Source organism: Biomphalaria glabrata, chromosome 3 (genome assembly GCF_947242115.1).
Source record: "Biomphalaria glabrata chromosome 3, xgBioGlab47.1, whole genome shotgun sequence".
NCBI classification, from domain to species: domain Eukaryota; kingdom Metazoa; phylum Mollusca; class Gastropoda; family Planorbidae; genus Biomphalaria; species Biomphalaria glabrata.
Genome location: NC_074713.1, coordinates 26,108,524 through 26,134,132, shown reverse-complemented (window position 1 = coordinate 26,134,132; position 25,609 = coordinate 26,108,524). Strand labels below are relative to the sequence as shown.

General features: G+C 31.8%; 2 protein-coding genes across 10 annotated transcripts in view; one reads left to right on the top strand and one right to left on the bottom strand.

Annotated features, from left to right (window-relative positions):
- LOC106072160 (protein phosphatase 1 regulatory subunit 37-like) overlaps nucleotides 1-9,236 on the top strand; it is a 45,389-nt gene extending 36,153 nt beyond the window's left edge. Inside the window, exons 12-13 of one of the 2 annotated variants that reach the window (XM_056024243.1) lie at nucleotides 3,242-3,325; nucleotides 5,275-9,236. In XM_056024243.1, the coding sequence (XP_055880218.1) occupies nucleotides 3,242-3,325; nucleotides 5,275-5,282 (92 nt within the window). In that variant the 3' untranslated portion in view covers nucleotides 5,283-9,236. The remainder of the gene's footprint in view (nucleotides 1-3,241; nucleotides 3,326-5,274) is intronic. The other variant, XM_056024244.1, reaches the window with a different exon arrangement.
- Nucleotides 9,237-10,266: 1,030 nt separating this feature from the next.
- LOC106072163 (gamma-butyrobetaine dioxygenase-like) lies at nucleotides 10,267-24,202 on the bottom strand. Of its 8 annotated transcripts, none has more exons than XM_056024247.1 (16): nucleotides 24,015-24,202; nucleotides 23,053-23,160; nucleotides 20,787-20,917; nucleotides 19,786-19,871; nucleotides 19,354-19,478; nucleotides 19,018-19,160; nucleotides 18,009-18,064; nucleotides 17,749-17,824; nucleotides 16,541-16,585; nucleotides 16,294-16,418; nucleotides 15,371-15,511; nucleotides 14,805-14,865; nucleotides 14,576-14,629; nucleotides 12,187-12,255; nucleotides 11,927-12,031; nucleotides 10,267-10,500 (listed from the first exon to the last, which is right to left on the bottom strand). In XM_056024247.1, the coding sequence occupies exons 2-16, from the start codon at nucleotides 23,147-23,149 to the stop codon at nucleotides 10,393-10,395; spliced, it is 1,422 nt and encodes a 473-aa protein (XP_055880222.1). In that variant the 5' UTR covers nucleotides 23,150-23,160; nucleotides 24,015-24,202; the 3' UTR covers nucleotides 10,267-10,392. The 8 variants fall into 8 exon arrangements, with proteins under 8 accessions (XP_055880222.1, XP_055880223.1, XP_055880224.1 ...); XM_056024248.1 differs by having other exon boundaries at nucleotides 23,053-23,157; XM_056024249.1 differs by having other exon boundaries at nucleotides 23,053-23,113; nucleotides 24,015-24,198.
- Between the last annotated feature and the right edge of the window lie 1,407 nt (nucleotides 24,203-25,609).

The following is a 25,609-nucleotide window of genomic DNA, read 5'->3' as shown; positions in this document are numbered from 1 at the left end:
TTTTCAAGATGTAGGTTGGGAATAAAATATACATGCAAAGCTGAAAAGTTTTTCTTAACCAATTATATTTTTTTTCTTAAAAAAAATTTATTAAGGATAATTCCATCACAGTGACTGTGTTGTCGAGTCAAATTTTTGTGTGATCTACATGTCAGAAATACTAGCATACAGGGGCGGACTGGCTATATGGGCATTCTGGCAAATGCCTGGTGGGCCAGTACCCAATTGGGCCAGTGAAAGGGCCACATGGATGCCACCAAGACTTGTATTAAATTGTTGAAAAATTTTATTATATTCTTTTATAAAAGGAGTGCGTTGGGATTTACAGACTCTACAGTGTATTAGGGCTACTAATCTAACGCATTTTCCGAAATAATATAGTAGCCTATATCCGTATATAGTGCTTCTTATAGGCTTCATGCCATATATATGGGTCTACACACTAAGTGATTAACAAGCAACATAAGGCCTATATTTCTTATAAAATTATAAATTTAATGTTGGTGTGAATATATTCCGATGAAACTATAAAGGGGCTAATCACAACACTACCAGTTATAGATGGAATGTCCATTTGCATATAAATTTTTTTTGGCATGGTTGAGTACTGCATGATCTTGTAATCTTCACAATTACACAATTATTATCTTGAGCAGTGTAACACAGTGACCAAAAACTATTTGGAGTTAATATGCATCAGAATAGAAAAAGAAGCACAAAGGATGAGCCAAAAAAAAAATTAAAGCAAATAGTGCTGGAATCCTTTGCCAAAAAAAAAATGCAGTGAAATTATAAATCTGTGTCCCCACAAGCACAAGATATTTAACAACTGTTGTCAAATCTCTTGATGACAGCGTCTATGAATGAACAAAACACGTTATTAATTCCTGGAGATCAAGCCACGCTATCCAACGAAGAAACACCAATGCCAAGACTACGAAGATGTAGATACAGACTTAAGCCGAAAAACAAAGAAACTTTGCTAAAACAGTATTTGTTTTCCACAAGGATATTAAATTACCTTTAAACAAATGACCTTGATTCTCTGAGAACATAATATCGTGTGCATGTGGCTTACTCCATTGTGAAGTGGGCAGACAAAAGAATTGAGGAAGAAGATTTGGATTTGTACATATTGAATTTCACATGCCCAAGAACATGGCTTTGAATGAAACTGAATCTGAGGAGAACTTGCAGATGATTCGATATTTGCTGTTATAGATACAGAATTTTAAAGATGTAAAATTTATTTACAGGGTGTATCTTGTAATTATGCTGTCTTGTACGCAAGCCATGGAGCTTGAGAATGAATTCACTGCATATTAAAGGCTGAGAAGCATCATAACACAAGGCACTTAGAAAATTTCATGATGGCTGTTGATAAAGATGTTGTACAAGTAATCTACTTGGACACAGTCATAAACATTATGGTAGCAAATAGTTCGTTGATTGGGGAATTTTAACCCGCCTTGTATGTGAATATCAAGTATATGTTTTTATGTTAATATAGCCCTAATATGATTTTTAGCTGCACCCGAAAGGGGAAAAGACGCTTTTAGTTTTGTGTGAAATGTCTGTCTGTCCTGTTTAGATCTCGTAAACTAGAAAAGATAGTGAAAATCCGACATCATAATATTTTAGACCATTCAAAGTCTGATGCAGCGGCTACTTTTTTCGTTTCTGAAAGCGAAAAATCTAATTGTTTAAATCACTTATGCAAGCAGTTTTTTCAGAAAAATATACCACTTTTACAACTATTCACTATTAATAGTAACAAACACTGGAGGCTCTTTATTAGGGGAGATGGCTATTTACATATTTGTAACACATTTATGCAAATGGTTTTAGATTTTTTGTTATGTAAGTTCTGTTTTACTAATTACTACATTTACACAAAAAAATGTTTACTTTTTTTTTAAAGAGAAAAAATCTTATTAGTATGCACATAATTTAAAACAACAATTAATAATTAGTTTTTTATATTATCGCATTACAACTATTGAACACTTGAAAGGAATTTTTTTTTTTTAGGAATAAGAGATTGACTCTTTACAAAACAATGAGATCAATCATATATATACATTATAAGACATCAGATAGGGCAGGTTCACATCTAACTTCACATTCACTTTCACCTATCCTTTGGTCTGCTGGACTGCTGGGGCACCACACAAGATCTATCAACCTTCTTTCTCAATTCTTCTCTGTCATTTGTGTTTGTTTTGAAACCTGCCTTTTTACCTGCCTGGGTGGACCACTTCTGGGGCCGATTTTGAGTTTGTGTTCCCACACAAACTGTCTTTGTAACCTTGTTTTCATGTTATAAAAGATCCAATTTCAAGTGTCATTTAGTAATTCCAAATAGTTTAAAAAATCAAGAAGTAGATAGTTCATATAGTTAATCAGGCTGCCTACTAGTAGAAATGCATTATGTTACTAAAAAATCCAGTTTTCGTCACATTATCAAACTTGGCTTAATGATTTATAGGAAATGTTTAATTTTGATGCCCTTCATATAGCATGTAATTTGTGGGCCAGGTTACATAGAAATGACACCCAGTCTGCACCTGCTAGCACATGGGAATTTTTACTTCCCCAAAAGTCTTATTTTGAAATGCATTGTCAGTCAGTAATCAGACATAACAGTGACTTTCTAATTCACTTGGTCAACTGAGCCAACCATACTAACCCCCCAAAAGTGTCCTGTTGTCAATGACATCACTTGATGATACTGTAACAATAGACATGTGAAACCTTTTTATAATATTGAACTTGTTTACTTATTCAATCTTACTGTTGTTACACCAAGAAAATATATAAAACTATGACATATATAGCAGTAATGAACTTCACCATTCTTATCATACTCCTTAAAGTTGCATTATCCAACTTCCCTCACTTTATTTTCCTTTATCTATACTATATATATATATATATAATATACATTTTTTAAGAGCTTAAATATGGTAGTTAGTAAACATTTTTCTGAAAATATTTAAAAATGAAGCAAGTCAAAGAATTTAGTTTTTATATAAACTTTCTATTTTGAAAACAATTTTTCACTGAACTTTTTCTTTAATGAAAAACTGTGTTTTTACCCCTGTAACCTGATGCTTGACTATAGCTACCTTTACCTGTATAAATTGTGCCTTCCAACAACTCTCCATGCACCAGTTTATTATACTGCTTAAAGCACCTTTTGTATTGAATGTGTACACACTTCCTCCCTTGTACCCAACAGATCTGCAGACTCCTGATGAATTTGAAAGAGAATTAGACTCTATGCTGGCTGTAGTTCATGGGGATCTACCTTGGTCTTTAAAAGGTAGCCCAACATTTCAGTTTTATATTTCTATTTTGTGAAAAATATTGGATACAAACTAAACTAATCACTTTATGTGCATATAATATAATAATATATATAATTTATTTAAACAAAATATTTTTTTTTGGTTTCATATTCATTTTCCTACATAATTTCTCCACCTATTGTTTCAACTAACATTTTTTTTTTAAATTAGATATATATCTCTTTTAACTCTTTTTCTGTTTATTTTAGCTGATAGAGCTCTCTTGCATATTTATTAATATATTGTATTTTTTTACCATCAGCAGTATTTTTTATTTAAAGTTACTTTTGTGGGTTAAAACTTAACTGCCTACATGTTATCTTGCCTTTAACCACATGCTAAAACAGTTATAAAAATTTTACTTTTATGGTGTTCTAAAATAAAAACCCTACAAAAAAGGACTAAAAAAAAAAGAGAAAGAGATTAACGTTTCATTTATACTTTATATTATCTGTTAGTGTTATATTATCTCAATGCCTTTTCTTCCCTCCTTCTTGCTTATATTAATAATCTTTAGTATTGCCACAAAAAATTGTCTTGCAATTTTTGAAACATTTAAAATTAGTGCTAAATGGTTGTATGTCCCCCCCCCCCCCTTTTATAATACTTGTACTTGTTGATTAAAAGTACGAATAATATAGAGGTCTTTAGAGGAATTTTGAGTCAAGTGTACAGATAGGAGTAAAGCCTTAAGCCAAGAAAAGTAGGTCTATCAACAATAAGGGAAATAAGCATGATATGATCCACCCAATGTATTGCATGGTCTACATGTTGATGTCAAATGCAGTATTTCCAAAATGTAACCTTAATTTGTACTTGTACTGTACTTAAAACAGTTGTCTGCAACCTAAACACACACCAGTCTCAAAAGGTTGAAACACAACAGTATATAGCCCAACTATCCAGCAACATTGGTTGATGTAACACTAGCCCTGTTTCAAGTTTCTTGTTTTGTCATCATTTAAACTCAACTTCATCTGCACAACAGCTCTTAAAATGATAGTTTCTTAAAATTAATAGATTCACCCTTTCATAGTGAAAAAAAAAAATGCTTCAATTAAACTTATATAAACAACTTTTTTGTTTGTTATTAGAAAATGATACATTTGGTATCAAATTACAGGAAATGTATGCCTTTTTTTTTTTATATAGCACTAATTAATTAAAATTATTTTAATATTAATGTAAGAAAATTAAATATGAAAACTTACAGACTGGGGAAAATTCTCCAGGATCTAGAGTTCTAGACCCTATGTAGGAAAAATTTTATGATCCGAATTGCAAAAAAAAAAAAATATTTACCAAATGTATATTGGCACAAAATGTTATATATATATATATATATATATATTTTTTTTATATTTCACATATTTCAAAACAAAAAAAAAATGGAAATCTTGAGCTAATTATCCATGTCACTACCACTGGTAAAATGAAATGATCCAAATTAATTTAAAAATTTGTTTACTATATTTATTCATATTTTAACATAATTTTACAAAACACAAAATAACTTAACATAGATAGGTTGCATATCAGTACATAAAATAATTGTCTCGAGCTCATTATCCCTTATGCTACTATCTGGAGCATTGGTCTAAAGAAAATAGTCTTTTTTAAGCCACTACTCTTTTAAAACATCCCTGTCTGTAAAAACATGCTCCAGATGTTTAGCAAAGGGAAACTATTCAAGAGAATGTTTTTAACAATTAAAAACATATACAGAATGAAAAAAGTACATTTTAAAGCACTGACGTTCCCAGCGTTGATACGCATACAAGTTCAGGTCAAGGCTGGGATTGTTGTTAGGGAAGAAGTTTGTGTAAAGTCAGAGAATATTTTTATCTGTCACATTTTTGAAGTAAGCTGATGGCTAATTTAAAAAATGTTTTTATAACAAATTTTTTTTTTTTTTTAATTTCAGATTCCTGAGAATAACTATCAATTGAACATTGCTGATGTCTCATAGAGAGATGAGAATGATGATTTTAGAGTTTTCAATTCAAAGTTGGTGTGATCTAATGTACTAAACAGGCATTTTTAAGACACATGAGATTAATTACTACCGATATTTGGAACATTGGCGGCTAGAACAATTTTTCTGGCATGTTTGAATGGTGGAACCAAAAGTCAAACTTGACTCTACAAATTTTGATGTTATACAAATCAGTCTTACATGTTTTTTTAAAAATCATATTATAAATCAAGTTGGTTTGTTCTAGTAGTAATTTTAAGCGCTTCATGTGAATGATAATATTGCAATTGTTTATATGTTTTTCTTGTTCTTTTTTTTTTATTTCAAAAAAGACTTGAGAGAGACATACATTTGTAAAAGCACACTTTAACAAGTGGTCTTACGATATTACTGTTCAATTACATTATTTTAAATTGCATATTTCATGTTTTCTTGAATGCCTTAGTTTATAGATATACATTAGACTTAGAATAGCGTTGTACACAATATTCTTCTATTTCTTTGCTAACTCTGCCATCCTTTCATACAATCACATTCAACTTGCTTTAAACTTACTTGCTAAAAATAAACAAGCTTTACTTTTTGAATGTCATGAACAATTGTTATCCCAAGCAAATTTATTCTACTTTGATTGAACGCTCAATAATTGGGCCATTTACATCCTAGCACAGTTGATGAGTGTGCTTGCTGTACTTTGGGGAGAGGTGCATTGACATTACATATTCATACAGTATGAGTACTTTTAGTGTACTTTTACACATTCTGTGTTTATCTCAAATATAAAAACTATGTATGATTGTATAATTTATAGTTTGTCTGGCATTTAATATATTATGCATTTGTTATGATGTTGGGGATATATATATATTTTTTTTTAAAATCTGTTAGGTATAATCCAAAACACAACAGCTTGAAGTGCAAACTACAACATTATAAAGAAATCTAAACATTTTGTAAATAGCTTTTGGTCTTGTTCCATTGTCTTTCTGATAGGTCTTGAGTTAAAGTATACAGGCCTGCTTTTGTCTTAATGTTTTTTCTGTCCCAAATCATATTGGTTGTTAGAAACATTATCAGACGTGAGAGTAACTTCTTTTAGAAAATATTTGTGAAAAAATAAAGTATTACCTTAATGTTGATTCTAATAGGCAAATATTGCACTCTTAAAAACATGAATTGAAGGTATCGTTTTTAATCAAAACATTCTGCAGCATTTGATGGCAAATTTAAAATGTCCTTATAGCCTTTGTGAGTTTTAGTTTTTAAAATAAAATTTTAATTTGTCTTTACTGACTTGTGGTAAAAATATATTTAAAAAATGTTTCTTGGTTCTGTTCATTCACTTTATTAAAGAATTGACTGCTGGTACAGTTGTGTGGAATGTATTGAAAAAAATATTTGTTCAGATAACTTTTGAGTTATTTCATTTTTTAAAAATTGTTGGATATGAAAAATGTCTTTATTTACAACTTTTGTAGACATTGGCACTTTTCTGGGTTTTTATTTGGTTTTGTTGTATTAGTAGAGTTAGTTTGCAGTGAATCTATTTAAGATGTGAAACTCTTTTGTCTGATGAATGAATAGTACACTTTTTCAGTCTTTTTTTTTAATACTGTATGGGGAAAATGTGTTGATGTTATAAATACTATTGATAAGATCCAGACAAAAAAAAATTCCAGTTAAAAGTTGCCAATTTAAAATAATCTTTAACCTAAAAACATTTACTTGATCACTTATCATATATTTATGTGATTCCTAAGCTAATACAATCATGCACAGTTTAATATTGGTAGGTAGGAATATTTGGATAACTAATTTTACATATTCTGTTTTGATTAGTAGATCTAGTAGTATTATTTGTGGTAATGAAGCTTAGTGGTGACATTGTAAGGAAAATAATTTGGAGACATAGAGAATATAAACCGATTAAGTCTAGCAACTTTCTCTAATACCAAATAGAAAATAAAATGTTATGCTTGCCTGTTTAGTCATGAGGTTAGAGTTAGGACTAGAGTTAACATTGAAGGAGGCCAATCAGCTATTAAGTTAAGACTAAGACTTAACATTGAAGGCAAAAAATATTCTCTTTTTTTTATTCTTAGGAATGAAGGCTTTAAAAAAAAAAAAAAAAGTCAATCTGAATATATTACAATGCTGAAGATGTTCAGAATAATGTAATAGTGTTTTTTTGGGGAATTCATGTTCTAGTTGTCATTTCAGTCTAGGCCATTGGTTGTCATGTTCTAGTTGCCATTTCAGTCTAGGCCATTGGTTGTCATGTTCTAGTTGTCATTTCAGTCTAGGCCATTGGTTACTAGCAGAAGTCTGGTGAGTTTATTTCATGTGTTGTTCTGATTGTGTAAAGAAGAAATTCTCTCATTTTTCAGTGAGTAAATGAATGTAGTAAAAAAATAATTCTAACAGATCAATTGAAGCACCACATTAGAAGCATGCAGTCTCTAGAACACTTAATGTAATGTTGATTTTTACTCAAAAGTTATTGGGTCAAAGGTACATACTAAAGTTATCAAAAAAAAATTTTTTGTGCTCATGATAGTGTAAAAAGTTATGGAAAAGGGGCTTAGAAAGAGGTTCTGTAAGGTTTGAAAAACTTTATGGTCATTTAAATATGGCTTGTGATTTATAATATTTTATTTTGGTGGTCTGACACTATTAGCACCTTTGTATGTGACATTGTTTTAAGGTGGATGACAGAAAACTAACCAAGTGACAGAAAATGGGTCCACAAGCAGCAGCACACATTTACTATGGTTGAACATTAAAAACCAAATAAGATTCACATTTTTCTTCAGTGTTTAGATAACATCTAACTACTTGAAGAGGGTTTATTTGCTTCTAATTATGTGATGGTTCTTTGCAATAATAGCTTTATATTCTTTGATTATTCTTAAAATAATTATACTATAAAAGAAATTTTCTTCTGCATCTTTATTGCTTAGAAGACTTTTATTCTTAAATTGTATTCCAGAATTTAGTTTCTTGAAATCAATTGATGAAGGACATTAACAGAAAATTGAGATTTTCTGAATATGTCCAACTTTAATTCTCCTTACCTACCCAGTGCTGCTACAAATCTGAGATGCAAATGTTTAGACTCCACATAGAAACATTCATCATCGCAGGAGTTAAAGTGTCAGTTTAGTAAATACATTTCATTACTTGTTGGTGGCTTAGTACATGTACTGAGTAGTCAGGGTCATTGGCTAGTAGAGACTGTTCCACTCTAAATTGTGTATATTTGTGGACATTGTTAAGTCACAATGCAATAATGTCAACTTTGATAACTCTTTCAAAACTCTGTTGCTTAAGATTCCTGATGTTGATAAGGAGTACACAGGTAAAGTGCAATATTGTTGTTATTTGATTTTTTTTTTAAGAATGATAGCTAAAAAAAAATCTTAGACTATTAAATGTTAAATATTGAATGAAAGGTTTAATAGGCCTGAAATTATAGGTTTATTTTTTTTACATGAAACTTATTTTAGGTTAGATCTCTTTGTTAAATGCTACAGAATTGTAAACATTTTATCCATTAGTATTAATCAAAATTGGAGAATTTTGACATAAAAATTTTTTTTTTTATGTTTATTATTACAATTTGTTAAAACTCAGAAGAAAAACAATGTTGTTATACTTACACTGTTGTACATAGAAATGTTGATAAACAAATGGTACATAGAAAATGAAAGGGACGGAAAAAAACTACTCTTAAAATTTTTGTTCTGCTTTGTCTGTGCATTGATTCTTGACTCTCTCACAATAGTGTTTTCTTGTGTATATATATTCTACCTGATAGTGTTTCACTGTGCAATTATTTTTAATTTCATCCTTACATTGATGAGATAGCACATTTTGCAGTCAGTTATTAAGAAATAAATGGATAAACCATTGTGGAGTTTTGATTGTTTTAATTCTGTTTAAGTAAATAGCCATTTCAAAAGATCTCCTATAAAACGATATTGCCCATGAGGAAACATGATGAACAACGTCAACATATGTAGATCTAAATTTTCTGAGATAAATAGGGTCAGCACACATACTTCAAGAAAATCAAAATTGTTTTCTGTGACAATTATACTTTTGTTTTATTGTTTGATAAATGAAACTACTCAAGATTTAAAAAAAAAAAATGATATCCTGGATTTATCTTTCCAATACAGCCACCAAGAAACTTGATCCTCAAAACCTTTTGTAAAGGTTGCTAAATTTCTTCTTCAGCGCTCTCAACCAGAAAGAATTTTTAAATGAAAGTGCAAAGCAATGTAGAAAAGTAATGTCACAGATGGTGATGGTTCAAATGAAAGGTTTGCAATGCAATTGAGAGTGCTTGTAATGTAAAAAAAAAAAAAAAAAAGTCATAAGAGAGGTAATCCCAGACATTATTCAAGAAAAAAGCAAAGGGACATTTTTTTTTCTAAAGGGTATTAGAAAGCTTTGTTTTACTTAGTTGTTTTTCTATTGATAACTGTTATTTTTACAATATGAATATGTTATAATATGTAAAGTCATTCTTGTCCGCAGACGTGGCCTAAATTGTTCTGATGTACCAAAAATTAACATTCTTATCCTCCATTAAGTTTGCAAAAAGAATGCTTTACATATAGTTATCTCCCATGGCCATACCATGTTATTAAGAACAAAGCCATTTAACAAGAAGCTTAACCTCTATACTGTACACATGGTATTTACCAAAACAGTGTTCTCTTAAATGTCTTTAATGGAGTTGCTCTAATTGTTTCACTCTATTAGCATTGGGATGAAATCCTACTGCTCCTTTATACAAACTCTCTTACTTGACCTTGAAGCAAACAGTCTATGACCAAACAATAATACATCAGGCACAGCACATAAAAAATATAACAGATCTATAACAAAACAATAATGCACAGACATAAAATGTAACAACTTGGACACAGGAAAGATGAATAAAACATTTATTGGTAGCCAATCAACTGAAATTTGAATGATCAAGGTTTAAATCTTGTAAAGAATCAATCTGTCCACCAAGATTCCAAATTATAGAGCTCCAGTAATTGTTTTCTTTTTTCAAAACCAACATTGGTTACCAACACGTTTGGCCAGTCTTTTATCTCCATAGAGATTGTTATACACCTGTGTTCTACTCTTGAAAACATCAATGTTGATGTAGCAGCCCTGGGGAATTTATTCAGTAACATTCAAAAAGATGACAAAGTACAAAAACTTATAAAAGGTCAACATAAAAAATACACCAGAGCTTTGACCACTTTTTAAGACAGCTAAGATCAATTGCTCTAGACCAACCCATGAAAAAGGTTACAAAAGCAAATGTTTAATTATCAATAATGCATACTCTACAAGTGACATGGATAATTTCACTTTAAGTTGTTTGTAAAATGTTTTACATGTTTCAGATGTTCCTTCAGAGTTGAAGATAGTTTACTTCATAGTCCAAACCTCCCACATGACGACGGGGGATGGGAGCGGGCAGGGTTTGAACCCGGGACCTTCGATAAATCCAAACAACAGTCCAGCATGCAAACCGCATTGGCCAGGCAGCCATCCAGCAGAGTTTAACAGTAGAGCTAGTCCAGCAAGTAGCAGGGCTTGTTGTGCTGGTTTATTCTGTCATCAGATTTTTGAGGGGTAGGGATATGCATAATTATTTTTGAGAAACACTCTTATTAAAAGTGTTTTTCAAATAACTAGGTCAAAATTTCAACTATAGAAGAAAAAAAGTCAAGAAAAAAACAAATTCCATGCACAGTGATTGTTCAAAAATATGTTGTATCCACTTCTTCATCCACTTCTTCACACAGTGATTGTTCAAAGATATGTTGTATCCACTTCTTCATCCACTTCTTCACACAGTGATTGTTCAAAGATATGTTGTATCCACTTCTTCATCCACTTCTTCACACAGTGATTGTTCAAAGATATGTTGTATCCACTTCTTCACACAGTGATTGTTCAAAGATATGTTGTATCCACTTCTTCACACAGTGATTGTTCAGATATGTTGTATCCACTTCTTCATCCACTTCTTCACACAGTGATTGTTCAAAGATATGTTGTATCCACTTCTTCATCCACTTCTTCACACAGTAATTGTTCAAAGATATGTTGTATCCACTTCTTCACACAGTGATTGTTCAAAGATATGTTGTATCCACTTCTTCACACAGTGATTGTTCAAAGATATGTTGTATCCACTTCTTCACACAGTGATTGTTCAAAGATATGTTGTATCCACTTCTTCACACAGTGATTGTTCAAAGATATGTTGTATCCACTTCTTCACAAAGTGATTGTACAAATATATGTTGTATCCACTTCTTCAAAGTGGATCTGCCTAAACCTTTTATTCAATATTCAGTGTGCTACTATAGAGGCACCTCCAAACCTGCAAATGCTAGGTTAAGAGAAAAAGTCAATAACGTGAACAAGTTTGAAACAAATTCTTGACAATTGGATAATCTTTCTATCTACATAATGTGCTAGATAATGAAGAAATTGACACATTTCCTACTAACAAAAGGCACATGGAGGTACTATTCAAAGGCAAAGCATATATCACTTTTAGAATTATTGAAAGACATACCTTCAAATGCCTCAATCCGCCATTGGTCTGAAAACCTGTGCGGCCATGTAGCATTCTTTGATTATTAAAAACCACAAGCTGTCCAGGTTGTAATCTGTGCCTCAGCTAAAATACCAATAATATATATATATATACATATATATGTATATATATATATATGCTAATTCTAACTAAAAATTTTAACAAATTGATTTTACAAGATTCAATATATTTCAATTTGAAATTGAGGAAGACCCCTTTTTTGGTTCTACAGTATTTACCAGGTTAAGAGAGCTCTTTACGGTTTTTGCAAACATCTCATATGCAGTGTAATAGCGTTCAACATCTTCCTGGAAAATTATGTCGACAATGTCAATGAAGTGAGTATTATTACTTTAATTTTTTTAAAATTACATATGCATGCAATTTTTTTCATAAAAATACACCATTTTTATAACTATAAATATAATTTAAAACACCAGTTAATAAGCAGTGTTTCATATTGTATATATGGAGTGCAATGTATAATAAATAAATTTAACTAAAGGGAAATGTTTCTTCCTTGTGGCCTTGAATGAGAGATTGGCCCTTAAGGAAATCATCAATTAGATAATCATTTAATAACATCAGTTAGGCCAAGTTTACATTGAACCATATCTTTAATGAATACATAGGAATATTAAGAATGTAATATAATAATAACATCAATAAAACTCTGTATCCTGTGACATCATTTAGTTAGTAGGCCCAATAATAAACTATTATCAAAAACACTTTTGATACATACACATCACTTCTTTTTGTATTGCGGATAGGGTTGTGGTTGTCTGAGTCACCCCACCCCTCCAAAAAAAAAAAATAATGACATACCAAGATTTCATATCACCAATGAACATGAAAAACTAGATTAACACACAAAAAAATGTTCTTTATTCAAAGATAGTAAGTAAATTTGAAGATAGTTTAAACATTTATAGCAAGTATAAAGAATCAGGGTGCAAATATGGTTTGATAGTAATACCTCAAATTAGTTTTACTACTCTACTTTTGCAAGTTTTACATTTTATTTCACTGTTATAGTAACAGACACAGATGTGTATATATGTAAACAGAAAAAAGCTTAAAATTTATCAATTGCATATTTCTTTACAATTTCAAATGGGATGTATTCATTTCATTATTTGTGCCACATGACAATAATGATGAGAGCACACTTTTAACATTTTAATACAAGATTTTGAATTAAACCAAGATCTAACAATTAGAAAAGATGTTGAGACAACATGTCAAGATTTCCCAGAAATCATATTTAAAAAAGTAGATGGGAGTGCAAAGAATATATAGTAGAGTCACTATTGCGGAGCAGGCATGTTTGCGGAACAGCTCATCGAAATTAGTTAAAATCTACTTTATTTTGAAATGTTCTGCTAAACTACTGTAACGGTACTGCGTATGGTCCATTTCTCTACATTTCCAATATAAGGGTTTTCCTTTCACAGCAGAAAATTAATTTTGATTCCAGGTTAAAGTTGACAGGTGTGGAATTGTCCATTATTTTTCACGTACCAGGCCATGGCTTAAGGCTTTTTAAAAATGATAATGACACATCATCTGCATGATACACCTATTTTTCGGTTTATAAATGGATGAGAAAAAACTTCATTTCATAGCTATCTACCAGGAATTCAATTTTTAAAAAATTAGGAGGTGTTTATCCTGTTTTTACCTTTTTAAAGATAGTCACAATTGTGGAACACTATAGATGTTATTTATTTGACCTGCGCATTTACTGTCATTTAGCTTAATATTTACATAGTGATTTAGATATTGGAATTTAAATATGAGTTTGTATTAGTATACATAAATTTAAAAACATTTATACAATAATATTACATATAATATATAATGTATGATAACCAGACGTCCAGCAAAAAGACAAAATCAAATACCATATATAGGCCTATATATAATATTAATTTAACAAAAAAGAATTAAAGAATAGTGGGAAAAAAAAACTTGTAAGGAAAATCAGAGTAGTATGACGTCAATTACAATTAAAGAAGAGGTAGAGAATCTAAAAGTGACTATGTGTTGTCTTAAGCTTTAATAAAATAAAATTAATGTAAAAGATAAGGAGTTCAAGTATTAGACTAATAAAATATATGCTTTATATAGGCTTTGTTCCGACATTTTTACCCTGTTCTGCAATTGTGACTCCTTAAAAAATCCTGTTCCGTAATTGTGACTACCCATATCTCAGTCGAATTGAATGTAAAATTTAAATATCTGTTGAAAAACTAAACAAAGCGTCTATTTTTATCGAAAAATGGATGGGCAATGCCTAGATACTTTTAGTTTTTCCATAGGTCTAACCATTACGGAGCAAAAAATTGGAAACTAAAAGTAGCTGCAAACTGTTCCGCAATAGTGACTCTACTCTCTATATATATAATATATAGGTGCTACATCTATAGGAGTATGGGAATACTGTTGTATTTGGATTCTTAAAAATGAAGACAAGTTTTTTTTGGGTGAAGAGTTAATTTACAGAAACCTTATAACAACAACTGTATTTTCCCCTATCAATAAAGATAGCACAATAAAATGAGAAAATGAAAGTTGTGTTGTGAGCTATTCTACTTCTATGATAACTGAATGAACTCTTTTTACCTCAGCAACAGAGAGAGGTCCTTCAAATGGTGGAGCCCAATACACTGCAACTATCTGAAAACATATCAGTGCACAATGTATCATTTAAAAAAGTCTTGTAGAAAAAAAGAGATATCAGAAAGTACTTGAACCTAAAACAAAAAATGATCATCATATTATTTGTATTAAAACATTCATGCAAAGAATCTACTATACTTTTGGCGCTATATAAATAAATAGATTTATAAACCTCTCCATAATGATTCAACTTGATGTGGGGCTTTTGATTAACAATATGAACTGGATAGTCCCTGTAATATATTCATGAAATAAAAATTTAATCAGCAACTTAAAAAATATTTTGTAAATACTGGTAAAATTATATTACTCTACAAGTTTCATATCTATATTTATATTTATTTACATAAGTAAAATTTAAAAAAAAGATGTGTACCAAACAAAATTAATGTAGATACCATGTATCTATACAATACAAAGACAAAAAGAAAAATAATAGACACATTTTCAGATAAAAATTATAAATAGATTTTGTGTGGCATAATTTGCTTATGGTACTATATAAAAGCAGAAATTTTGTTCTTTGTGTATTGTTAGAAGCAATTCCTGAATACCGTATTTAGTAAAAATGGGAAGGAAAAATTTTAGAAATTTCTATTTTTCTCCTGTAGTCTTACATTTCATACCCAGTACCGGTACTTAGTAAAATTCACTTCAAATTCTATTAGTCTAAGTGAAAATATTAAAGCAATGAATTAATATATTTTATATAGTCTTGGATATTAAAAAAAAAAGCACCTGTTATAATGAACTTTCTGGAAGGTTGCTGGTACTTCTACTAACACTTTGAACAGGTCTGGGTGAGTGAGTCTAAACTGGTCAGCAATGTGGAATACATCTAAGAAAATACTTTCTCCTCCTTGAACACTACTGTCAAACCTGTTTACAAATGGGTCAGCCAGACAGATTAGATGGACATTGAATTATTTAACTGGGTTAGGGACTAAACAAATCTCTTTGTTGCAAGAGGATGTGTAAGTGGATGGTGGACAAATACAACAGCAGTAGCAAAAATAAATAACCAGCAAATCAATATCAAAGATATAAAATACATCAAATTAAGCAACCCCGCTCTGAAGTTATGAAATGAAAATGAAGTATGACCTTAGCAAATGATAATACTCTTAAAATCTCCAACACTACAAATTTATATACCTCAAAGTTCTAAAACATCTTTCCTAGATAAGAATGCCAGTTACTTAAAGAAAAGGAAGCCATAAGGCACACATAACATAAATATATATTTATATCAGGGTAATGAGGGTTACATCAAACACCACAATGGCCAACTTCCATTATTTTACTTTATTATGTACTATTAGGAAAGGACTAAAGAAGTGTTAAGATAGCAAAACACCAGCCTCCATAGCTAATTCATTGTAGAATAACAATGAGGCCAGCATGCGACTCATGGATCAACCCCATTGACTTTTCTTCACAACTAATTACTTTAAGTGCTAGAAGCCATTGAGCCAATTAATGGATGGCTGCCTACAAGTATTCACTCTGGAATGTCATTCACTCTGGAATGTCATCTCAATGGTCCTGGGCTCAAACTGCAGTCCTGCAGGAGGTTGTTCTGAAGGAACATCCAAAAAATATAAAATTAAAAACAAAAAGCAAGGGACATTCCTCATGAACAAGACATAACTTAGACTGACTTTAAGCAATGAAGCAGCTGTAGTCCTGGAGGTGATTCGTAATAAACTAAGTCTTGATGTAGATCAATTTCTAGGTTTGAATAAGCCACATTAATTGGTTCTTTAGTCACCTCTACATCAAAAGTCTGCAAATTTAAAGAAAATTTGTTAAAACAGATAAAGCTTTTCCTAAAGAAGACAACCGTTTCTTATAAAATAAACTAAAACATCATCAGTTACAATATTTCACTTTAAAAAAATAACTTACTGTTCCATAAATAGTAGCTTCGACTGGGCCAATGAGATTGGCAATCTAAACGGAAAAAAAAATTTAAAACCTTAAGTTTTTACTTATCGTTTCTGATGAAAATTAGCATTTGGCTGACAACAGAGAATTTAATAAAAAAAAATTTTTTCTTGATTAGCAACACAAATATTGTTTCTATTTCTTACTATTTCTCTGTGTGTGTGTTTATGTGCATCTAAGCACATGTGTGTATGTGTGTGTATGTTTTATAGTAACCCTTTTTTTTAATCCTTGAATGAAATGGCCCATATTATATTCCCTTCTCAATATTTGGCCCTTAACCCTTAAGATGTGTGTGGTAGTTTAGCCTCTAAACATCAGAATTGTAATTTCATTTTGTATGCACTCATTCTGAAACAGCTCAGCACTTTTAGGGTTAAGTATAAAATCCCTTTAGCATGGGGCAGTCCCATGTAGGGACACAACCTTCCAAAAGTGAGTTCCCCCACACACTCTTCTTAGCCAAATTTTTGTTTAGTTTCCCTATGGCTCCATGGCCCTCACACACATGCCAACTTTTTTTGGCCAGACAGATAACCTAGAAACTAGAAGGATAGATAATATTTCTTTGTCGTCAATGTAGCAGTATGAGTGAGAAACCCTTTCCACAGCGCAGACACTGCAAATATTTTTAGCCTATCGGTACTAGTCCACAGAGATATAAAATGCTTCCATTGTGCATCTTCTTTATCTATTTAGGGGACTAGTTGGATATGAAATCTTCCTCCATAAAAATCTCCCCAACATAGACACTGCCATTTTTTTTGGTTCAACATTTCTAGATAAAAATCTTTTCCATCAAGGGAGGTTTGAGAGAACCATCCCTTTACATATAAACTAACATAGCCAAGCACACACATTTCCATGGTTCACTTGATTTAATCCATAACTATCTCTAATGAATAGACATTTTGTTTCACAATTCAATCCACACACATACACTCACATTCCGAATGTTAAACACAACTAACAGTGCTTCAAAATCAGTGTTTTGAAAAAGGGAATATTATTTTACACAAATATGATTAAATATGTCTATCATTAAATAGTGCTTAAGATTTTTGCCACTGTACAAATATATAGACTATATATGCAGACAAAAATGTAAAAAAAAGTCAAATGTTTAATGAAATATTTAAGATTATAATAAAGTAAAATATTTTTAATACCTCCACAACCTTCAGATCTTCTAAAGGGACACCTTCAATAATACTTAATCCATCTTCATTTATTTGTTGAAGCAATCTTTTTGAGAAAAAAACAACAACTTATTTATTAAAAACAATTTAAATAAAAAGTTCTTTTTAAATATCCATAAAATAATAGTATTATTTTATTTCAAAAGAGAGTTAAAGTTTCTATTTTAAAATTCTGAAAATAATGTTAATAAAATCATTTGAATCAAATTAAAATAAAAGGGTAAACTAACTTTAGAAGTCCAAGTGTAGAACTGTTTACTTCTAAAAAACTAATGTTAGGAATTTTCTGTAAAAAGACATTTCTATTTATGTGAATATCAAAAGCAACAAAAATACTTTTTTTTTCAAAATCCAAAACTACAAATATCAAGAGATATTTAACTATTGAGTCAAGACACAGATCTAGATATTGGCTTTATCTACAAAAAAAAAAAAAAGAAGAAAAAAAATGTTTAACTTATCATCTTGAAGCAAAGAAAATCCATAAATAACACATAAGCCATATGTCCTGTAGATCTCTACATAGATCTATATATAGGTCGGTGGAAGTGCCATATTTAATTTAAAACAATGATTGTGTTTACAGATACAGAGAAGTTATATATGGTTAAACCCTATAGGGCTATATGTTCCTTGATTTCCTTACTGTATCGTACCAACAGGTAACGGTATTACAAATAAGAAGCAATTTAAGAACACACATTCTATTTATCCCACTTGTGCTATCTCCACCACAACATATCATATGGAAGACAGAGTGAGCAACAGGGAGATGCTTACTCCTAGTGCTCTTTCCAACTGCATTGGCTTGGTCATGTCTACCATATGAAGGATATACAAATCTCTCAAACACTCAGGCTGGCATCACTTTTACCTCTGAGAGACATATTCTCCAGCACTTGCAGAATAAAAGCAACAGAGAAAACAAAATCAAGGCTAATGACACACACAGGGCTACACTGACCAGCGTCAGTTCAGTTGAATATATATATTTCCCAAAATAACTCTCTTTAGCCATAAGAAGAAATGCTCCATGAGATGAACCAATTTTATAGATCTAACCATTAGTTAAAATTAATAAAAGCTGCTTCCAATAGGTTTCAATTAAAGGCGCAGACAAGAGGCTGTCACTTAAATTATTTTTAAGTACAAAAAAATGAAAGAAAAAAAATGATGTAGCAATATTTGAGTCACAAGACAAGAAATAACATTGATTGACAACAAAGAAAGATGACTCACAGAGCAAGGGTAACCATTTTTGGCAGCTTGTCTTCTGGCTAATAAAGATGTTTTATCATAAGTGTGACTTCTTAAAAAGTTTAGTGGGACAACACCATGATGCTGGCCAAAAGAGTTTGTCCATATAATGTTCAGGTTATCCCCTTTAGAAAAAATGATATGGAAGAAAACATCAAACTAGACCTAATTTATTATACATGGGAATCTAGATCTCAGAAAAAAAATGTCCTATTGCTAGTAAGTTGTAGAAGTAAAGTTTAAATGTTCAGTACACAAAATAGTTATAGTGCCTTAATAAAAGGTCTTTTCTTTCTTCAAATAAATATATTAGTCTACCTTCCAGGTTTAAGTTTGCAAGATAAGTACTTGTTTGAACACTGCTGGGATCTAACAGTCTTTGACCATTCGGATGTCTGCAACTTTCACAGTGGCAATTATGTCTCAGCCATACACTATGAAATCTAAACAAAGATATAAAAGAAAAAAATAATTGATTCTCATAACTGTTAAGTTTATTTTAAATGTCTTGGCCATTTTTTATGCCAGAAAAAAATGTCTATTTCATGTTTTCTGTAGTACCTATATATAGTTATGTTGCATTAATGTTCTAATGCTAATTACAAACATTGTACAAAAATGATGTATTTACAAAGGTTATTAATAACAATTAAAAACAAATATTTTATGTAAATATTCAACAACTGTTATAATGCACGTGCTATTAGATCTACTGTAACTAAATGTAACATGAATTTAAAAATTGTATACTCGTATTGAAATTCATCCTCCCATTTTATACTTAGAGTCTTGCCATTGAAACTTTTAATAAAATCTTTAATCTTAGATTTTTCAGCCTAAATAAAAAAAAAAAGGATTAAAAAGTAATAATTAATATACAAAACAATACAAATAAATTAATTAAAGACATTAAAAAATTATGCAATAAGAAAACTTTTAGACTAAGTAAGTGTAATAAAGATAAATTTGACAGAATTCTACTTTGAAACTAAGTAGAAAGTTGAAATGATTTTAAGTCCAGGTTTCCAGTCCAATTCTCAATACATGATTCCAGGCTATTTTTTACATTGACATATAATTATTTTAAGATTTAATAACCAGTTACTAAATATTATAACATAATGATATACACATGTAATGGCAGATAGTTACGTTGAATATATTTCACATACACATTGACCAAATGATATACTTCTTAATATTGCTTGCATTAAACAATTGTAGTTTAATATTTTTAAAAGAAGTGAAAGCTTAGATTGTACATGTGCAGTCATATACCGGTAACAAAATTCTCAGGACTGACAAAGAATTTTATGCAGGATTAGAATAAGGAGAACCAGCAGAGAAAGTGATGGGAGGACCAAATTAAGTAATGGACGAGTCTGTCTATAGAAGAGACTCTAATCCTGGCTAAAAACAGAGAGAAATGAAAAAAGATCAAGAGTGGCGCCTCATCAGTCAAATATACCAAAGGACAGGTGAAGGTGGTGAAGTTGTTGTTATTTTATAAATTTCAAACGTTCCATCAGAAATGACGATTATTACATCCTACCCAAACCTCCTGTAAGATGGGAGGTGATGGCAGTGGTTGAACTCAGAACCATTGTGTCAACAGTCCAGAGTTTATACTACATGACCAGACATGAGTGAACAGTAAATATAATGATTCACAACTGTACAAAAATATTATTTCATCCTAATTACCTTAACTTAAGCCAATAGATAATATTAAGGTCTTCTGATATACTTACACTTTTAGTAAAATGTGAATAACTTTTTTTATTAGCTGTCAATTGTGTTGCAATATAGAATGATGTCATCTTAAAATATTTATTGTGCAATGTATGGGTACTTTTCTGTTGATACTGAAAGCTAGAAAAGACTAATAAAGAGGGAAAAAAGTTTTTAAATTTACAAAAACATTATGAATTAGGCATCAATGAAGATGTCAAAGGAAAATAAAACTTAAATTAGTTGGTAGGTTGACGTATGTTTTCAAGTGAGGGAGTTTCTTATATGACTGCAAAAGGAAATCAAAATGTATTTTAAGTAGATATATAGTGAATCTACATCTATGTTTGTTTTGTTTTACATGTTTCGGATGTTCCTTCAGAGTTGAAGATAGTTTACTTCCTAGTCCAAACCTCCCGCAGGACGACAGAGGATGGGAGCGGGCAGGGTTTGAACCCTTGACCGTCGATAAATCCGAACGACAGTCCAGCGCGCAAACCGCACGACCAGGCAGCCATCTATATAAGGAGGATGTCTAAAGAAAACAAAATTTAGTATGAAGGTTGATTTCTTTTCAAGTTAGGAAGATTGCAGTCATTATCTTCAGTGCTATAAAATACCATATGCTAAGTAGTCATTATCTTCAGTGCTATAAAATACCATATGCTATGTAGTCATTATCTTCAGTGCTATAAAATACCATATGCTACGTAGAAATCAGAATGTATTTTAAGTATATAGGCCCTATGGATAATAGAAGGTTGATTTCTTTTCAAGTTAGGAAGATTGCAGTCATTATCTTCAGTGCTATAAAATACCATATGCTAAGTAGTCATTATCTTCAGTGCTATAAAATACCATATGCTATGTAGTCATTATCTTCAGTGCTATAAAATACCATATGCTACGTAGAAATCAGAATGTATTTTAAGTATATAGGCCCTATGGATAATATAGATGCATACAATTCATAACAAAGGTGCGCCAGTTCCATGATGACATGCAAGCAAGAGTCCAAGACAACGGTGACTACTCCAAGCCTTTTCCTGTCTCAAATGGCGTGAAGCAGGGCTGTGTGCTGGCTCCAACCCTTTTCAGCATTATGTTCACCGCTATGCTGAAATATGCCTTTCGCACATAAAGAATTGGAGTTGGTTTACGATATCGCACTGATGCAAGTTTATTCAAATCTCAGAGGCAAAGACCAAGGTAAACAATGGCTGCATCAGAAATTCACAGATGAGTGTGCCCTAAATGTCTTAAAAGGAAAAAAACTTCAAAAGAGCCTGTCCCTCTTCGCCAAGGCCTGCACAAATTTTGTCCTCACCATAATTGTAAAAAAGATAGAAATGCTGCACCAACATACTCCAAATAAATCTGTCACAGAACCAGACATTCTTATCGATGGCCAAAAATTAGCAAACATCAAAAAGTTTGTTTATCTGGGAAGCACTATATCAGCAAACACCAACCTAGATGATGAGGCAGACTTCCATATTTTGTGTACCAGTACAGCTTTTGGCAGACTTCAAGGACAAGTGTGTCAACTGAGAGGACTCAGCATATTCACAAAACTGAAAGTCTACAGTGCTGTAGTTCTTCCGTCACTCTTATATGCATCAGAGTCCTGGACCCTATTTTCCCGCCACATCAAAAAGTTAAACTCCTTCCACCTATGCTGTCTAAGGAGCATCCATAAGGAGCCTAGGTCCGACCACATACCAAACACAGAAATCTTAGAGCTGCCCAACATGAACAGTATCAATGCGACAGTGAAAAGGTCCCAACTTCGATGGACAGGACATGTAGTCCACATGCCAGACGATCGCCTTCCCAAACGACTTCTGTATGAGGAGTTGTGTGCAGGAAAGCGCTCCCAGGGAGGCCAATACAAGCGTTATAAAGACTCTCTCAAGAACTCCTTCAAGGAATGCGATATCGACTTTCACAGCTGGGAATCACTAGCTCTTGATCGCTCCTCATAGCATGATTAAGCTGTGAGTCTCAGAGTCTTGAGATTTGAAGCAAGAAGAATGGCCAAGGAGAAAGAGCACTGAACCAACAAAAAGCTCAGAAGAAGAAGCAGGTCTATCTGCAACTGACAAAATCTTATAGGCCTACCTATGCCACATACGCAGCCGGCCTTTTAAGGGGAGGATTGGACTTTACAGTCATCTTCAAGTCCATAGGAAATGAGAAATGTGTTCATCTTCAATCATGCAGGAGAAGATATATATATAGATGCATGCCATATAATATTTTATCAACATGTAATATTTTACTTACATTTTGATGAAAGACAAGGTAACAAGATTCTTTTGTGAAACAGAATTCTTGCAGCTGCATTCTGAAAGCATAGTGAAGTGGCTCTTCTCATAATCATTCTCTATTCTTCTGGGTTTTAGATGAAGCCAGATTAATGTATTTTAGTAACAGTAATTTAAATTTATACACTTTTCTAGAGTCTATATAACTATATATATTATATTCCTTAAGATTCTAGATCTAGATTTTAGGCCTATACTATTTAAATATGATAATCAAGTAGAATCTAGATAGATCTTAGATTATCTAGATTTATTTAATAAACGAGTGAAGTTACAAAGTCTTTTTTTTTTTTTTAATCTAGATCTATGACACTGAATTATATAGCTATGCTATAATATTTATTAATATCCTACTATAACTATACTCTATAGACTAGACTAGTCACTAGAGTCTAGTGAGACCAATCGTCGCTAGTAGTAGTACTAGAGTCTAGATATCTAGTGCCTTATCATATATGATAGTTATGATAGCATAGCCTTTAGCCCTATCTTTAACTTTAATTATTATCTTTTTTTAAAAAAAGAAATTTAATTGAAATGTTTTCTTTTCTTTATTCTTCTACAGTACCGGTACCACAGAAGTAGAAGTGACAGATGCCAGATGGCCTAGAGCCTAGAGACTTAGACTTAGACTAGTCTAGACTGGCGTGTAGTGTAAATAGATCTAAAATTAAATCTAAATTCTAAATAGGAGTCTCTATATTCTAGATCTAAATCTACGAGTAGATCTTGATCTGGTATAGCATAATTGGCATAAATAGACTAGATCTAGATAGATCTAATTATGATAATTATTGTGTGACAAGTTTTGCTTCTTCTGTGTTGTGATTTCAAAACAAATATGTGTCTAGTGAACTTTCAACTTTGATCTATATATAGATTTTGACCTAGTCTACATTGGAGTAAAATATATTATTATACCTGTATTATATATCTTATTATTGGCTATATCAGTTTCAAACTGGATGGCTGCCTGGTCGTGCGGTTTGCGCGCTGGACTGTCGTTCAGATTTAACGATGGTCCAGGGTTCAAACCCTGCCCGCTCCCATCCCCCGTCGTCCTGCGGGAGGTTTGGACTAGGAAGTAATTATCTTCAACTCTGAAGGAACATCTGAAACATGTCAAACAAACAAACAAACTGCTAACTCCCCAGCGTGATCCAACTTCCAAGCATTCTTATTCTTGCACGCATATTATGCATCCTGAACATCAGAGATTCATTTTTTTTTTATCGTCCCGGTACAGGGTACAAGCAGTGGCGTAACTAAGGGGGGGGGATGGGGGGGAGAATTTTAAAATCCCCCCGGGCCCCCTCCTAGGGGGGGCCCCCAAATGGGTGTCCGAAATTTATTTGTAAATACATAAATTAATATATTTGATTGACAAATAGTGTCAACGAGTGTCTTTTTTTTTCAACATTTATGGATTAAATTTATCACAAAGACTAAACCTAGATCAAGGTCTATCGGTACGTTGACTTTGTTGACATTTAACAAATATTTTTTCCCAGAGAGATAAAATTATTTTTTAAAATTAGTCTTAGGCCTACATTTTAAACTTTGTTGCCACCAATAAAACTGCATGATATACAGCGAATTCCAGGTATCTTGTTACTTTTACTAATAATAGATCTAAATGGCGAGAATTATATGGCTACACTAATTAACCTTGAAGCAAAATTTACAGAATCGAGTATAACAGATCTAAAAGTTATTCTTAATAATGCTAAAATTGTCCATTATTCGGGTTTGGCGTCTATAATTTCAGAATTAAACTTCACACTCTAGTTGTTACCCCTTTATTCATCTTTCCTCAATCCAATGGAAACTCTCTTTTTATTTACATCTAATCCTTTTGCTTTCGCACAAAACATAAAAAAAAAATAATGACGTAATATCATATAATATTAACACATCCTTCCTTTTGAAGTTATTATCATACCCTTCCTTTTAAAGTTCTTAAGCGTGATATCTACTAGCAAGGCCGGCCCTAGCATTTGCGGGGCCCCTATGCGAAACGGATCTCGCGGGGCCTAGTCTGGGTAGGGATAAGCATAATGTCAAAATTATCTTTTTTGAATTAGAAAATAAGCCTACTTTCGTCTTTGCAATAAATTTTCATCAAATGAAAGCTCGCAATGCCACTTTTTATTTATTGGCACCCCAAAATGTCAATTTCGTCTCTTCTTCAGGAGATTTGAATAAATTCAAAAAAAGTTCAGGACTTTATCGTATATTTTGCCTTTTCAAGAGATTTCCTGGAGGCCCTGGAAAATCAGGAGGTCGCGAAAACCCTGTTATTTTATATACGTTATAATGGTTTAATTTAATAATGTACACTTGGAATTAGCGCGGGGCCTATGAAAGCGCGGCGCCCACTGCGACCGCATAGGCTGCAGTGGCCTAAGGCCGGCCCTGTCTACTAGGAACTTTAACAATTCATCCACTTCTGGTTGTCTTGACTGGCACAACAAGTTCTCTAGACGTTGGTCTATAACTTTCTGTTTCATTTGTTC